At 34.7% G+C, this 16,538-nt stretch overlaps 4 protein-coding genes across 4 annotated transcripts; all 4 read left to right on the plus strand.

Annotated features, from left to right (window-relative positions):
- Positions 1–585: 585 nt before the first annotated feature.
- On the plus strand, positions 586–7,712 carry LOC125581458. The gene is made up of 2 exons (XM_048746920.1): positions 586–3,544; positions 3,668–7,712. Exon 2 carries the CDS (start codon positions 6,109–6,111, stop codon positions 7,159–7,161), a length of 1,053 nt encoding a protein of 350 aa, XP_048602877.1. The 5' UTR covers positions 586–3,544; positions 3,668–6,108; the 3' UTR covers positions 7,162–7,712.
- On the plus strand, positions 3,060–4,121 carry LOC111208928. Its single transcript, XM_048749187.1, has 4 exons — positions 3,060–3,544; positions 3,668–3,761; positions 3,908–3,994; positions 4,068–4,121. The coding sequence occupies exons 1-4, from the start codon at positions 3,060–3,062 to the stop codon at positions 4,119–4,121; spliced, it is 720 nt and encodes a 239-aa protein (XP_048605144.1).
- Positions 5,050–5,535, plus strand: LOC125582462 (mucin-7-like). The gene has a single exon (XM_048749188.1). The coding sequence runs from the start codon at positions 5,050–5,052 to the stop codon at positions 5,533–5,535; it is 486 nt and encodes a 161-aa protein (XP_048605145.1).
- Positions 7,713–8,658: 946 nt separating the features above from the next.
- Positions 8,659–11,895, plus strand: LOC106432908. Its single transcript, XM_048746921.1, has one exon. The coding sequence runs from the start codon at positions 10,370–10,372 to the stop codon at positions 11,420–11,422; it is 1,053 nt and encodes a 350-aa protein (XP_048602878.1). The 5' UTR covers positions 8,659–10,369; the 3' UTR covers positions 11,423–11,895.
- Positions 11,896–16,538: the final 4,643 nt, after the last annotated feature.

Genomic DNA, 16,538 nt, shown 5'->3' on the forward strand with positions numbered 1-16,538 from the left:
TGAATTTAAAAAAATTAAAATAGTTTAAATGGGTTATTCTATTCCAAATCGAACCTGCAAAGATCTGAACCGAACCCAGGCCAAAATTTAGAAATATCCGAATGGGGCTGAAATATTTGATCCCAAAACCCAAAACCCAAACAGACACGTCCCAAACCCGAATGGGTACCCGAACGCCCACCCTTAGTCACTATTATATATCATATATGTGTCATCATATAATTAATCGTATTTTATAAATACCATCATACAAGTAACCACATAATTAATAGTATTTTATATGTACCATCATATAAGTAATCACATATATTATATTTTTAAAATTTTATGTGAAATATAAAAATCATACTTTAAGTTGGTGTTTGAAATTAAGCTTTGTATTGTATTTTTATTATATATATTTAAAAAACAATTATAATGGTGATTTGAAAATATTTTAGTAAAAATCAATTTTTGAATATATGTATATTTTTGAATAAATTTTTGATATAAAAAAATTTTAAATTATTATTTTAATTTGAACTATGTATATCAAGTAACATAAGCTCATTACTTTTTAATATAACATAACAGACTTCCAATTTTTTTATAAGATAAGCCCATTATTTTTTTTTTTAATATACTACTATCAATGTTTCCAAACAACATGGTTAATTATTTTTATTTTTTATCTATGTTGCCAAACAAAAGCTTAAAATACTTCTACTTTAATAAGATAGATTTGTTAATGTAGTCATATTTGTAAATGTAAATGTTATATTTGTACTTAATTTATATATTAGCATTTTAGCGTAAAATGTATAACCGATATTATGTATTATATAAACAAATCTAACATTTATATAATAAGATCCATGTCTAAGATATATAGCGAACAAATTTTTTTCAATAAAAATTACGAGACAATTGTGAATTAGCATGCTAATTATAAATGAAACATTAGCTATAATATTTGTAAGAAAATAAAATGATTGTTAAACTTCTATAAAATTTGTAACATATACAAATTAAGATTTAAATTTTTAAGAAAATAATATAAAAATATAAATTTGATGTAACTGATAAGAAATTATAAATGAGTTTAAATTTGTGTATATTTAAACCACGACCTTGCGGATGTTTGCTTTTATTTTTATAAATAAATATTTATTTTTTCTAAGTGATAATATGTATTTTAAAATTTTACATGTGTTAAATAATTATTTAATAACATTTATAAGCATAATAATTTTATAGTTTATATTTTTTAAGAATTTTATTTTATCTTATAAACCGTCAATTGTATTACCACCATTTTTAGAATATGATCTGTGCATCTATACAAATGTTTTATTTTGTTTTTTGTGGATCAAAATTTTATGAAAATGTCTAATAAATTATTTTATATACATGGTAAGTTTGTAAATAATTATGATGGTGAAGAAGAATTTGTTCAAAAAAAAAGAAGAGTAACGTGAATTGTGGGGGAGAATGAGACAAAATGCAACTTATATTGTTACATAAATTAAAATTTTGTGTATATTATTGATATTCATTAATGTTTATAATATTAATATGACATAGATAAGTTAAAAGATTTATATTGAGGGTGATTGGTTGGGCTTTAACTTAGAACTTTAGATTTATTTATTTTTAAAACACTAATTCTAACCAATCATGATATAGCTTTATTTTTAAAATTTAAAGTTATAGCAAAATTTTACCAATCAGAATATAACTTTCTTTTTCAAAGGTACAGCAAAAAAAATGAAAACTTCCTTTTTATATTTGTTTTAGTCCAAAATGCTACATCCCTATTATTTAGACTGTAGAAGTTTTAAATGAAAACAAATAACTCGTACTTTTTAAAATAACCTTAACATATACCGTTCTTCATATTTAAATTATTATAACTGGAATTTTCATAAGTATAATTTATTATTATTTAGATAATAATTTTATTATTAATTATTATTAAATGGTTTTTAATTATAAATCATTAAGTTTTTGGGGTTTTAAATAACATAAAATTTCTTTATATCTATACTATTAAAGCAGAATCTCTCCTAAGATTCTAACATTAGTTTTTTATCATATTTACAATGCTATGCCACTGACATTTAATTTTAATATAGATATTATATATTTAAATTAAACAACAAAATATTCTCTATATTTATGATAAGTAATATTTTCCATATTTCTTTTGTGAGTTATTATAGTTCTAATTTATATGCAAAACACCTTAATTATAATCTAACTATGTGATACATTTAATCACCCAAAAATCAATAACACTATATTTAAAAAAATTGATATTACGAACATACTTCGTTTAATGTCTTTGAGTTAAAAAAAATAATGTAAAATGGCTCTTTTATAAAATTGATGATACATAATATAGTTACATTTTCATTTATTATATGGGTTTACTTTGTATAACACTTATGTTACAATGGTAATTATTATGTATTATTTTAAACAATGATAAAAATTTATATTTTAATCAACACATACAATTTAAATAAATTGGAATGATAATTCTTATTAATTTAAATAAGATAGGGAAGAAAAATTGCAAAAAACTTATTTATTAAATTAAATTTATATAAAGCCCATAATCTTATTTAAACTCAGAACCTTCTACTACCTAATTGATTAATCACTTATATTTTCCCTTTTTGATTGAAAATCTAATATTCTTTAGATGTTTGATTACAATTTGAATATAGTTTCTAAAAAATTGACAAAAAAGTACATAGTTTCTAAAATATTCTGGAAACTTAACAAAAAAAAACTAAAAAACTTTAAGAATATTACTCCAAATTCTTATTAAAAATTACTATCAATTCTAAGACAGGTTATACAAACATATTAAAAATTAACCAGTATATTTATTCACTAATACAAACATTTGTTTGCAGGGTTTACAAATTGCTCTTGATACTGTTCTCCCAAATGCTGAGCATAGGGTATGTGCAAGGCATGTGTATGGAAATTGGAAGAAAAAATTTGGGGATCTTGACTATAAGCCTTTCTTCTAGAAAGTGGCATATAGTTACACTAAAGGAGAGTATAAAATGCACATGGACGAGCTGCTTTTATATGACAGAGAGGCGTATGAAGCATTGTTGGCTGCAGAACCAGAACATTGGTGTCGAGCTTTCTTCTCAAAAACTGGAAGGTCGGCTAATGTTTGCAACAACCTTTCAGAAAGCTTCAACCGGACCATCAAAAAGGCTAGAGAATTGCCTTTGATTAATATGTTGGAAACCATCAGAAGACAAGCCATGATGCGTATTTCTCGTAGGTTTAAGAGGGCAGCCAAGTGTATAATGCAATTCCCGCAAAGAATAGCAGATGTGTTGGAGGTGAATAGAAAAAACAGCAAAGACTGCCAAATCATGGTAAGTAGTGATAACTTGTATGAGGTTTTAGTGCATGATTTAAGTCATGAGGTCAGCCTGAGAATGGGAACGTGTGCTTGTGGGCGTTGGGACCTAGTTGGCATACCTTGCAACCATGCAATTTGTGTCATCAATGACATTCGTCGAAAACCAGAAGAGTAAGTCAAATTTGCTTTCAAAACTCTGATAAATTAGCGTATGATGTTAAGTACTATAAAACTTTGATGTATGTTGTCAGTTACTAGAAAATCTGAATTGTGCTTGGTTTTTCATATTTGCAGGTATGTTGTTAACTACTATAAAACTCCAGTGTGGATAGACACATATAGGGACAACATCAAACCAGTCAATGGGAGCTCTATTGGAATAAAACTGGTAAGGGACCCATTGGTGTTCCTGGATTTAGAAAGATGCCAGGACGTCCTAAGAAAAAGATAATTGCACCAGCTCATGAGTCCCCATCAAAGCCCAATAGAACAACTCGTGGTAGGAGGACTATCACTTGTAGTAATTGCAAACAGGTTGGACATAACAAAGGGACTTGTAAGAATCAATCTTTTGTGGTCGAAGGTCCAAAACGAAAACGTGGAAGACCTCAGAAGATACCTGTGAGTGTAACTATTTCCCTCAACTACTTAGAATTGTCATGTTATCTTACGTTTTTTTTCTCAAACATTTAAGGTTGATGGTGAAAGCTACCAGTCTCCTCCACCTAAAAAGACAAAGAAAAACTAAGTCTGAAGCTTCCATTTCAGTGCCTCAATCCCAACCTGCAACATCTACAGCATCTGGTGCGACCTCTGGTGCGACCTCTACGTTTCCAACATCATCTAGTGCACCACCTGCTTCAGCTACGGGACCTCGACGTTGCCGACCACCAGGACGAGGTCAAGGTCGTCCACCAGTCCGAAGACAGCCATCGGATCCCTAAGGGAGTTGGTATTTACACATGTCCTTTCACAAATCGAGTATTTGATGTGAGAGGAAGCAGAGCACGAGATCTTGGACAATCTCAGGGACCACACTAACTCTAGTTTATTATCATGCTATCTTTTGGATCCTTCTAGTTTTTAGACTTTGACTATCTAAATTATGATTTTCTTTTTTTTGTTTGCGTTAAGATTCTTTTCGGTTCGTAGACTAAATTTAGCATTTCTTCCATCTATGTGACAAGTAGTTTGGCTTAACATTTATTTTGTTTATATAATATCAATAGCTAACACCACTTGTTAAATTTAAATTAAATATTCTCATAAGAATAATAAAGTTAATTTTGATTCGAGAAAGTTTTTTTCAGATTTATAAGTTTAACCATAGTTAGAAAGTTAACCACACTACTAACAGTGTGAATAGTGTTGTTGTTGTATACCGGATACACGATCAACATATAGAGTAGTGAAATAGGTAAACAAATTAGTTAGTGTATATTTGTGGTAACTCTAAAAGTTGGTGTATTAAAGTGGAAATAGATAAATAGTTATATCATTACGAATTTTATCACGCGCACCACGCGCCCCCAAAACAGCGAACGTAAAAGCGAATCTCTAGCCCTATCACGCCGTGAAATTCGACGAGTCCACCGCAGTGAGTTGTCGCCGGTAGGTCTATCCACTTAGTGGTGACCTGTCTCCTCCCCTACCCCTCTGTATCTCCTTCCTCTGCCATGGACCAGGTGAATGAAGGTTTGTCTACTACGCCGTCTCCAACTGATGCGTTCTCGGTTCCTCTCTCTTCGTCGTCTCCGCCTGTCCCTCCTCTATGTACGGCTTCGGATTGTTGTGACAGTTCGCCATCATCTCTGATGCGTTCCTCGTCTCTGCCCATACTTCCATCAACGACTTGGGAAAGTTTTGAAGGTTTGGAGATCTCTGAAACTAAGCCTCCTCCGGGAACTGACGTGAAAGAAACAATGGAGAAAGCCTCTCTCGCTATCACCAGTACTCTTTTGTCTGACACCACCACTCTTCTACCGTTGACCTCATCTGCTCCAGTAATGTCATCTTACGAAACCTCTCTGCCCGTGGCTCCTACGTTGACCTCAGAAGCCGTTATAGTTCAATTACGTGACACTACTTCACCGTCTCTGGCTTCAGTTATCTCCATCAATGCAATAACCTCTATTACTGTGAGCGATGCTCCGACGTCTTAGCCAGCTCCGTCCGAGACCCTTGGGTCACTCTCTCACGATGACAGCGGGGTCCAAGCTTCGGAAAAATTTGTCCCTTCTTTGGGATCATGGGCTAAACCTCTTTATTTCAAACCTCTGGCAACTCCTCCTGAACCAAGTACTCCTCGAGACTATGATCCTGCAATAGTCGGGAATCAGTTAGCCGCTCTCTGGCCGACGTTAAATGACGAGATCTTAAATAAGCAACCAAAGGGTAAATACCCATCTCGTACACTCCAACCTCCAATTGAAAAACTTCCACCTCCGGAACTCAAATCTGATGGGAGTCTCCGCTTCCCGTGGGCTGCGAGATTGAGCCCTCAATCTCGAAATCTTTACCGAGCAGCCACGCCAACATATCGACTTAATGGTACACCTGAGGTATCCATTCCTTCGAAAGTGCTTAGGTTAGGCCCGGAGAATAAGGACGAGTATATTATTGGCAAGTTTCATAAGTGTTCTCTACCCCCAGGTGGTTTGATACATGCTGTGGTAAATAGAATTTGGGGAAGAAGTTGTAAGATCAGTTGTAAGAAGCTTGGTGATTCATCTTTCATGTTTCATATCCCGCACCAACCTACTCGTCATTGGGTGATTCAGCGAGGTGTATGGCATATTGATGATTGCTTACTTTTCGTACTGCCATGGACTCCAGAAGGTTCTTTTAATATCCCTGAAATCTCTACGCTTCCGGTTTGGGCCAACTTGAAGAATGTTCCGGATTGTTGCTACTCAAGATTAGGAATAAGTCATGTTGCTTCAGGACTTGGAGAACCTATTCTTACGCATAAACCCCGGTTTGATCCTACTAGTATGGGCGAAGCAAAGGTTTTAGTTGAGATGGAGCTGGATAGAGACTTTCCAAAACTTATTGCCCTGGATGATAAACAAGGTAACATCTTTCTTGTTAATGTTGAGTATACATGGATTCCATCTATGTGTGAGAGGTGTGGTAATCTAGGGCACAAAGCGAAGAGATGTCTCCTCCCTTCTACAACTGCTCAGGTCGCTGCCCCTTCTATAGACACATGTTCTGAGGTCCCGGTAGTGGATATTGATATCCTTCAGCAAAAGGATAATGTTGACTCATCTTCAGCAGCTATCCATCAAAAAGAAATACATCCCAATGCAAAGCTCTCTCTTCCAACTCCAGATTGTAGTGAGCCTCAGAAGCATATTACAGAGATTGAAGGTCTCGTATATGAACTTGAAATCACTCCGGCTTTGCAACCTACTTTAGAGCAGGAGAACTCCACTGCTTCGCCAAACTCTGTCACCACTTTGCCCATATTAGTAGATTCACAATCTACTCCCACTGCAACACCTATTATGGAGTCTCCTCCATCAATCATTACCAACACTAAGGTTTGTAAAACTTTAGTTGTTGATCCCTTAACCACATCATCTAACCCTTGCGCATTTGAGAATCCTTCTCGGTTCGAAGTGTTAGGTGATGTGGATGAAGTTGTGACAGAGCCATCCAGCTCGCTCAGCTTGACAAGAGGTGGGAGAGAGACAAAACTTCCTATTAAATACCAAGATATGGAATGGAAGACTATTCGAGAGAGAGGAAAACGTGGTCGCCGTGGCCGTGGTTCTTATCACTAGATATTGTCTTTCATTGCTTTATTGGTTATTCTAGTCTTTACCTTTGTCGTTTCATAGGTTGAGATTCAATGATTCATGAAGCTTGTTTCATGCAAACTTTATCCAACTATAAGATTCATAGTCTTATTTTGTAATAGTTTATGTTTTTTAATTTGAAAGCCTTTATTCAAAAAAAAAATAGATAAATAGTTGGTGTATTTTTATGAAATTTTCTCTTATAAAATTAAGAGTAATTATTACTTTACTAATTTTGGAAAAGACAAAAATTAATCAAAAATAAGTTTATTTAATTATTTCAATAGCATTAAAATGTAAATGTTGTGCAAATTTAAGGGGTAATCTTAATTTGTACTTCGCTTTTAATAGATCAGATAAGTATACATTTTAGTTTTTCTAGTGGGGAAGCAAAGCAAACGTCGTAAGCAAGAAGTAGTAATTATTTTATCTTAAAAAAGCGAAAACCAAGATTATGGTTTTGGGGGAGTCTTCTTCTCGAACCGAGATTTTCATGTGCACGTGCGTTTGGTCACTACTTCGTGTTTAACAAAAACTTTCTTCGTTACACAAATATGTGCACTGAACAAAACTGATCCATTCTTTTCGAAATAGACGATATTTTCATATATCAATATACTTTTTCATCTTATCAAAAATTATGTAACCAATAATATTTTGTAATCTGTTTTATGATTGGTTGAATAACTTTTAATTTTATATTTTAAAGATATTTTTAAAATAAAAGACAAATTTTTTAATAGTTGTGCACAATCTTAAAACTTTATGTATTTTGAAACATATTGAGTATTTGTTAAAGAAACAAAAAAACAAGATCACAAATATATAGTTTCCTTTTCTAATATTTATTTAAGACTTATTCTTGGATTCACCTCCTAGGATGAACTTTTAGGTTCACTAACTAATAAGATTTAATTATTTTAAATTTGATATTTTTTTAAAAAAGAAACAAAATATTGTCAAATTATATTATATTTTTAAAATAAAAAAGTAAGAAAATAAATAAAAAAATAGTAGTAGTTACAAAACAAAAAAAATTTAAACAATATTTTTAACGTCGTCAACAAAACACTAAACCCTAAATCCTAAATCCTAAACCCTAAACTCTTGGATAAACCTTAAACCCTTGGATAAATCATAAACTCTAAATCAAAAACACTACATTAAAACACTCAAAGGTTTAGTGTTTAGGATTAGGGTTTAGGGTTTAGTGTTTTAGTGTTTAGTGTTTTTGATTTAGAGTTTCCAATTTATCCAATGGTTCTTGATTTACTCAAGAGTTTAGGGTGTAGGATTAGGGTTTAGTGTTTAGTGTTTTGTTTACGACGTTAAAAATATATTTTTTAATTTTTTTTTGTAACTACTATTATGTTATAAATCATGGAGTGGATTGCCATTAACCAGGCCCGGTCCAAGACCGGTCCAATACCTAGAAGATGGAGGGACGGCCGAAGCCTAGAGAGAGGAGAGAGAGAGCCAACTTCAGGAGAGAGAAAGACGGCCACAAAGCTTAGAGAAAATGAAACTTTTTCCTTTTCTTAGTAGATGTAATCTTTCCATTATTATGTTTTAATAGTTTTTCTATTTCCTGTTGGATTAGGATATGTACACTTTCCTTTTATCTTCATCCTGTAATCCTTATATAAAGGAACCCCCTTGATCATTAATAAGAACACAGAAATATTCAGTCTCTAAACTCTCTAATTATAACACGTTATCAGCACGATAGACTCCAAAACCCTGAGACAAAACCTAACCTAAAATCCGTCACACATAAACCCTAATCCAGGCGCAACTTAAGATCGATCTATCTCTCAAACCCGGAGGAATCAGACGACGAGCCACATATCAAATTGAAGCCCTTGACGAGACGAATCCATCAGCGCAAACCGTTCGTCGATCCGATCCCAGACGCACCCTTACTCGCAGAAACAGTACACGGCGCCGCCTTGGTCTTTTGGAATCCTAACCCCGAAGAACCCTAAATTGTTCTTGCTTGCGTTCCAGCTCATCAGCATCCGATCAGCTCCAGCCCCAAGGTGTTCATGATCCTAGACGACCTCAGATTCCAGTTTGTATCACGGTTAGCTTGAGTTCCTAATCAACCAACTCGAGACCCGATAGGTAGAAGACAGCTCGCGTCCGCGTCGCAGCTCGCGTCCGAGGTTCATCCATTCATCTTGGAGGTCCGGTTTCTACAACTTGCAAAACAAAGATAATCCTAAATTCTGAGAACATGAATCAAACCTGATTGTTTGTAAAGATTGAAACCCTAAAAACTAATCTCTAAGATGAAAGCCTTAAGGCAAATAGATCAAACCCTAAAAGAGTAAATCGGAGTTCGAATAAGTCCGGTCCCCTAAACCATAATTCGAGATTTATCCATTGATCAATTAAAATCAAAGTCTTAATGATTTTGAATCTCAAATCAAACTCCCTTGATCAAAGATCAAAATTTTTGAAATCCCCTGAAACCCTAATTTGGAAAAACGATTTTAAAATTGTTTGATTTGAAATTTGATTGTTTATTTGATCACCTAGAGATATTGATAGGATTGTTTAAACTCGAATCTGTATTGCTTGACATGTTTAAACTAAAAATCCTAATTAAATTTGATAAAGATCTTGATTATATCATCTCATGGCCGTGTGGCCTTATTGCTTTCATAATCAAATTTGATCATACCTGATTGATTGCAATTGAACCTAGATATTACTCTAAGGATGACATTGAATTGAACTAAATAGCCGTGTGGCTCCTACTTGGCCGTAAGACATATACCTTGGCCGTGAGGCATTGTTTGAAAGTTTAAATGTTTAAAACTCTAAATCTCGTTTTAAATCTTAAAAGGCCTTGAAACCTTAATCTTAAAACCGAATCCTACTAGTGTTTAAATCAGAAACCCTAGGATTGATTAATGATTTCTTGCATACATATGGATCTGAATATGGATTGCATTCATACTGTTTAAATAAGAATCGACCAGCATGTAGTTTATACAATCTTGAAACCGGTTGCATTAGATATAACTGCATGGCCGAGTGGCTTGATGAATTGATCGCACCATGGTCGTTTCTAGATTGATTGTTTTTCATAAATGCGTAAGACATGTTTGTTGCCGAGCTTGTTAATATATCTTGCGGCCGCATGATCACATTGTGAAACTCAATTTTAAATGATGATGTGATTCATATGTCGAAAATCTCAAACAGAGACTATGCGGCCCTTAATCTCTCCGGAGATAACTACTTGCAGTGGGCGCTAGATACAAAGATCAGTCTAAGGTCAAAGGAACTTGGTGATACTATCATCAAGGGCAACAATGAGACCGATAAGAATCGGTACATGGCTATAAGTATTATACAGCATCACCTCATTGAAGGTCTAAAAGATCAGTACATCACAATGGAAAATCCACTAGAACTTTGGGATGCTTTACAGCATAGATATGATCACCAGAAAACGGTGTTACTTCCAAAGGCTAGAAATGACTGGAAGAATCTCAGATTCTTGGATTATAAGTCGGTGGATGAGTACAATTCAGTCTTATTTAAGACAGTCTCGATGCTGAGACTTTGTGGTGAAGTAGTAACCGAAGAAGAGTTACTTGAGAAGACTTACTCTACATTCCATTCATCGAATGTGATACTGCAACAGCAGTACAGAATGAAAGGCTTCGCCACATATACTGATCTGATCTCGTGCCTACTTCTGGCCGAGGCAAACAATGAGCTCCTGATGAAGAACAGTGAAGCTAGACCTGTTGGAACAGCACCATTACCGGAGGCTAATGAGGTTGAAAGGAAAGATCCCAACGAGTGTAATTATGTCCAAAATGACAAGAGATCACACGGCAAAGGCCGAGGTGGATACAAGGGACATGGCCGTGACAATTACTCGAACAGCCGAGACAACTACTCGACCGACCGGAAAGGAAACCACAATAACCGTGGTCGTGGTTCCAATTATGGTCGTGGCCGAGGTAGTTATGGCCGTGGTCGAGGTGGCATATCCAAACCGTCTTACTCGACCAAATCCGTTTGTCACAGATGTGGAATGGGAAACCATTGGGCCAAGAACTGTAGAACCCCTAAGCACTTATGTGAGCTCTACCAAGAAAGTCTTAAGAACAAGAACCCTGAGGCTCACATGGTTCACGATTCCGGATATGAGGCCGATAATGATTCCGACATTGCTAAAAATGACCAGATGGACTTTGAGACTTCTGATTGTCTCAAAGACTAAATTTTCGATACGACTTGTCTTATTGCTTTATGATTTGCTTTTAACCTACTTGATGATTCACGATTTATATATATATATATAAAAGAGTTTGCTTTGATTTAATTATATCTGCCTGATCGTACTTGAACATATGAATGTTTTTACTAATAAATAATTGCCTAAAGGGCATAATATCCAAGTAAGAAATCGTGAAAGTAGTATAGTGAGCCTAGTAAAGAAACTATGGCTAAGGCATTGTCTAAAGGACATTAGATACACCCAATAATATGTGACCCATTGAGTTATGATAATATGGTTTCTAAATAGAAACAATGGGCAAACAAAAGGAAACAAGTTCCTTCAGATTTTGAAAGATAAATCGCCTAAGACCTTATAAGAAAGTGGTCGAGACTATACCTAATGATCTCTACTGATTTAAACTATGCTATAAGATCAGTATGATGAGAGGCAAGAACCGTGGTGACCATATTGAGATACACCACAAAATTTTACACTATATGGCATGATAGGATTAGCCATCCTACAGTCTAAACTCGATGCAAAGATTGAAAAGGCACAGAGTTATCCCGTAAAAGATCTCATGTTGTGAAACATGTACACAAAGAGAAACTCATTAGGCTTTATTGTCCCAAGCACCACGACCTTATAGTATGGTCATGAGGGGGAGAGAGGATAAACCCATGATCAATACTACAAGTTCGTGTACCACTATGGTCTAAAGACCATGTTATAAATGGTTTGGCCATAAAAGGCCATTCCTCGGCCGTAGAGGCCATACCATGTTACAAATGGCTCGGCCATAAAAGGCCATTCCTAGGCCGTAGAGGCCATGTTTTAAAACGGCCAAACCATAAGGACATTACTCGGCAAAAGAGACCATGTTATGAACAGGTCGGCCGCAAGGGCCATAACCGGCCAGAGAGGCCATTACCATAAAAGGTTCGGCCAAGTAAGCCATTATCTATAAGACTAAGATTCTAAAGTCTATAAGCTTGGAACATTATGATTTTACATGTATAGAATGATAATATGATCATATGAATCAGGCCATATAAGTGAGCATAGATATTCCCATCTCAGATTGAATACAGGTCATAAAACAGACATACACCATCTTAAGAGATTTTGAATAAACCACCACATACATACATGTGCCGTCTAAGATGGAACCTCAGAAGAGGATTGGAAATATATGTTGGATAGGAGTATTACTTTCTCCCACGATTTATAAAGAAAACTTGAGCCAAACATGGGTGATCATATTGTGGCCAAGCACACGGATTGCATCCGTCTATCCAAACAATAAAGGAAAAAGATTATAAGCTGGATAAAGAATGATAAGAATGGTTTTAAACCATCATTGTCTTGGCAAAGATCCTCGGACTAGAGATTATAATTTAAGACGTCCAAAGAAAGATTATATAAAGCTAGTTAATTGAGAAGCTAATCGAAATACCAGACACTGACCCGAGAAATGACTAACCAGCTTAGCACCAAATGAATGTCCTAGAAGAGACATAATCAAGTTGCTATAGAGTCTATACTAGATAGACCAAGTGTTCCATAAGATAAAGGGATCTCGGATAGAAAGGAATGGTGCATGGAATGATAGATCCGAGATCATACTAGAAACCAAACAGACATTGAGAAAAGGCTGTGCAGCTACACATCTAAGGTACCAAACCATGTGGCTTGGGACGCCAAGCTACTAGGTAACAAAGGTCCTGGATAATGAAATCTCAAAGTGATCAGATCATGTCTGGAACATAATGGAACCACATGAAAGTGTCGACACACACACACATGAATGTATATAAAAGATGCATAAGAGAATAACACTTGAACATAAAGAGATAAGCGAGGATCATGAACCCACGAATGAGTACTCATACAATCATAAAGATCATAAAAGATTATATTGAAAGATAAACGTGGAGGTTCAAAGTATCTAAAAGAGAGATAAGCGTATTGGCCATATACATATACAGAAACGCCATCTGATCAACCAATGAAATAGATGGATCTTGTGAGGTAATGAAACCGTGAGAGAAGACACATGATCACGAGGTCTAGGGTGTTCATGTCTTCCTAATAACAGCATTAGATCATAGCTTGTTACACAAGGTACTCACAGAGATTAAAGGAACATATTATAAGGAGATAAACTCCTATGTGGTGGATGCTGCTACAGAATTTTCGAAATTGACAATGGTCTGTCATAAGAAAGAAATTGGAAACAAATGATGTAGTAAGCAGCATATGGATCACTGGATAAATTGAAAGAACAACTTTGTTCCTAAGCTGATTCATGGACTGAAAAGCAGCTGCATATAGTATGTAAAATAAAGTGATCACGCATGATCTTGGAGTTGTACAAAAGACAATCCAATACAGTCCATATATTTGAAATTCCTTGTGATTATACTAAACCTAAAAGAGGAATAGAATAAATCTATATGGGTGTCCAGCTAAATGCATTCGACCTTCTGGCTAAAGGCGTCCATCACTCCGGCTTAAAAACGTCCGGCCCATCGGCTAAAAGGCGTCCGGCCCTTATCCCTTGATCACATACTAGTAGAAATAAAAGATCAACCATCAGGTTGCAATACGACATCAGATCCCCTAAGTAAGGATCCGGCATAGCAGAATGGTCTGCTGCCGTATAAACTCCACAAGGCAAGTAGTGGACACTTATAGACGAGGTCTATGACCCGGTCATGATTAGGCCAGATTGATACATGGTCGATGGTAACCATAAATCGCCAAAGTAAAGAGCAGTTGATAGTAGACGATCACGTCTAGACTATGGACATATGCAAACACGATTTGCAAAGACCCAATAGTGATCTCCGAGGACATTGTGATTCACATTGCTTAGCACATATGCTTTACCGGGACACTCGATGTCAAAGGACATGAGAAACGACCTAAGAAGTCGAAATGGTCTAATTACGGTTCAGTAATGAAACTGGCCGATTACTCCCATCCTATACATACAGGAAATATCACGCACCAAGATGCGTAGAATGTAGAACCTACAATGAGGTTCACATCAGGGGGAGTAGTGCGTGTTGTACTCTTTTTCCTTCATCATGGTTTTGTCCCACTGGGTTTTCCTGATAAGGTTTTAATGAGGCAACTTGAAGCGTACTACGAATCCTGTATGGTTATGGCATCCAATGGAGAGTGTTATAAATCATGGAGTGGATTGCCATTAACCAGGCCCGGTCCAAGACCGGCCCAATACCTAGAAGATGGAGGGACGGCCGAAGCCTAGAGAGAGGAGAGAGAGAGCCGACTTCAGGAGAGACAAAGACGGCCACAAAGCTTAGAGAAAAGGATCTTAGTAGATGTAATCTTTCCATTATTATGTTTTAGTAGTTTTCCTATTTCCTGTTGGATTAGGATATGTACACTTTCCTTTTATCTTCATCTTGTAATCCTTATATAAAGAAACCCTCTTGATCATTAATAAGAACACATAAATATTCAGTCTCTAAACTCTCTAATTATAACATATTATTATTTTTATTTTATTTATTTTACTTTTTTATTTTAAGAATATAATATAACTTGACAATATTTTTTTTCTTTTTCGAAATGATACTATCATATACTACCTCCGTTCTCGAAAGTAAGATTTTTTAGAATTTTTTCTTGTTCCACAAAGATAGATTTTCTATATTGTTAAGATATTTTTTTTATACTTTTGAAAAACATTAATTGAGAATATTTGAATTGATTAAATTTCATTGGTGAAAATTTATTGGAAAATGTATAATAAAGTAACAAATAAATTAAATTACAAACATTTATTAAATTCTTAATAAGCATAAGTACTCTAGAAAATCTTATTTTCGGGAACGGAGGGAGTATGAAATAATGAGATCCTATTGGTTGGTGAACCTAGAAGTTCCCGAGAATAGCTCTTTATTTAACATTGAGTTATTCTTGGGTTCACCCGCTAGGGTGAACCTCTAGGTTCACCCCCTAGGGTCTAGGTTCACCAACCAATAAGATTTCACTATTTAAAATTCGATATCTTTTAAAAAAGAAAATAAAATATTGGCAAGTTATATTATGTTTTTAAAATATAAAAGTAAAAAAAAAATAGTAGTTACAGAAAAAAGAATTAATTTTTTTTTTAACGTCGCAGCAAAACACTAAACCCTAAATCCTAATTCCTAAACCCTAAATCCTAAATCCTAAACCCTGAACCCTTGGGTAAACTATAAACTCTTGGGTAAACCCTAAACCCTTGGATAAATCCTAAACTCTAAATAAAAACACTAAACCCTAAAACTCTAAACCCTAAATCCTAAACCCTAAATCTTTGAGTGTTTTAGTGTTTAGTGATTTTGATTTATCCTAGAGTTTAGGGTTGACCCAAGGGTTTAGGGTTTAAGGATTATGATTTAGGATTTAGGGCCTGACTGGTTCAACCGCAGCGGTTGCGGTTGCGGCTGCGGGAGTTTGCGGATGCGGGTGGTTGCGGTTTCTAGCGGTTTTAAGAATTATACGACTGGTTCTGCGGTTAGAAATTGGTGCGTTTGCGGGATACTTATGACTGGTTAACTGCCAAACGCAACAGCGGTTAAATAATAAATTAACAATATTTACATTTTATATCATTATAAAATATCAAAAATAATAATATTATAATAAATATAAAATTTATATTTAGAAAGTTATAGTTTAAACTTTTTTAAAATTATAGAAAATATTTTCATTTTAAAGTTTTATAATATTAATTAAAACTTAGGGTTTAAGGATTATGATTTAGGATTTAGGGCCTGACTGGTTCAACCGCAGCGGTTGCGGTTGCGGCTGCGGGAGTTTGCGGATGCGGGTGGTTGCGGTTTCTAGCGGTTTTAAGAATTATACGACTGGTTCTGCGGTTAGAAATTGGTGCGTTTGCGGGATACTTATGACTGGTTAACTGCCAAACGCAACAGCAGTTAAATAATAAATTAACAATATTTACATTTTATATCATTATAAAATATCAAAAATAATAATATTATAATAAATATAAAATTTATATTTAGAAAGTTATAGTTTAAACTTTTTTAAAATTATAGAAAATATTTTCATTTTAAAGTTTTATAATATTAAT

This window comes from Brassica napus, chromosome C2, assembly GCF_020379485.1.
Source record: "Brassica napus cultivar Da-Ae chromosome C2, Da-Ae, whole genome shotgun sequence".
NCBI lineage: Eukaryota > Viridiplantae > Streptophyta > Magnoliopsida > Brassicales > Brassicaceae > Brassica > Brassica napus.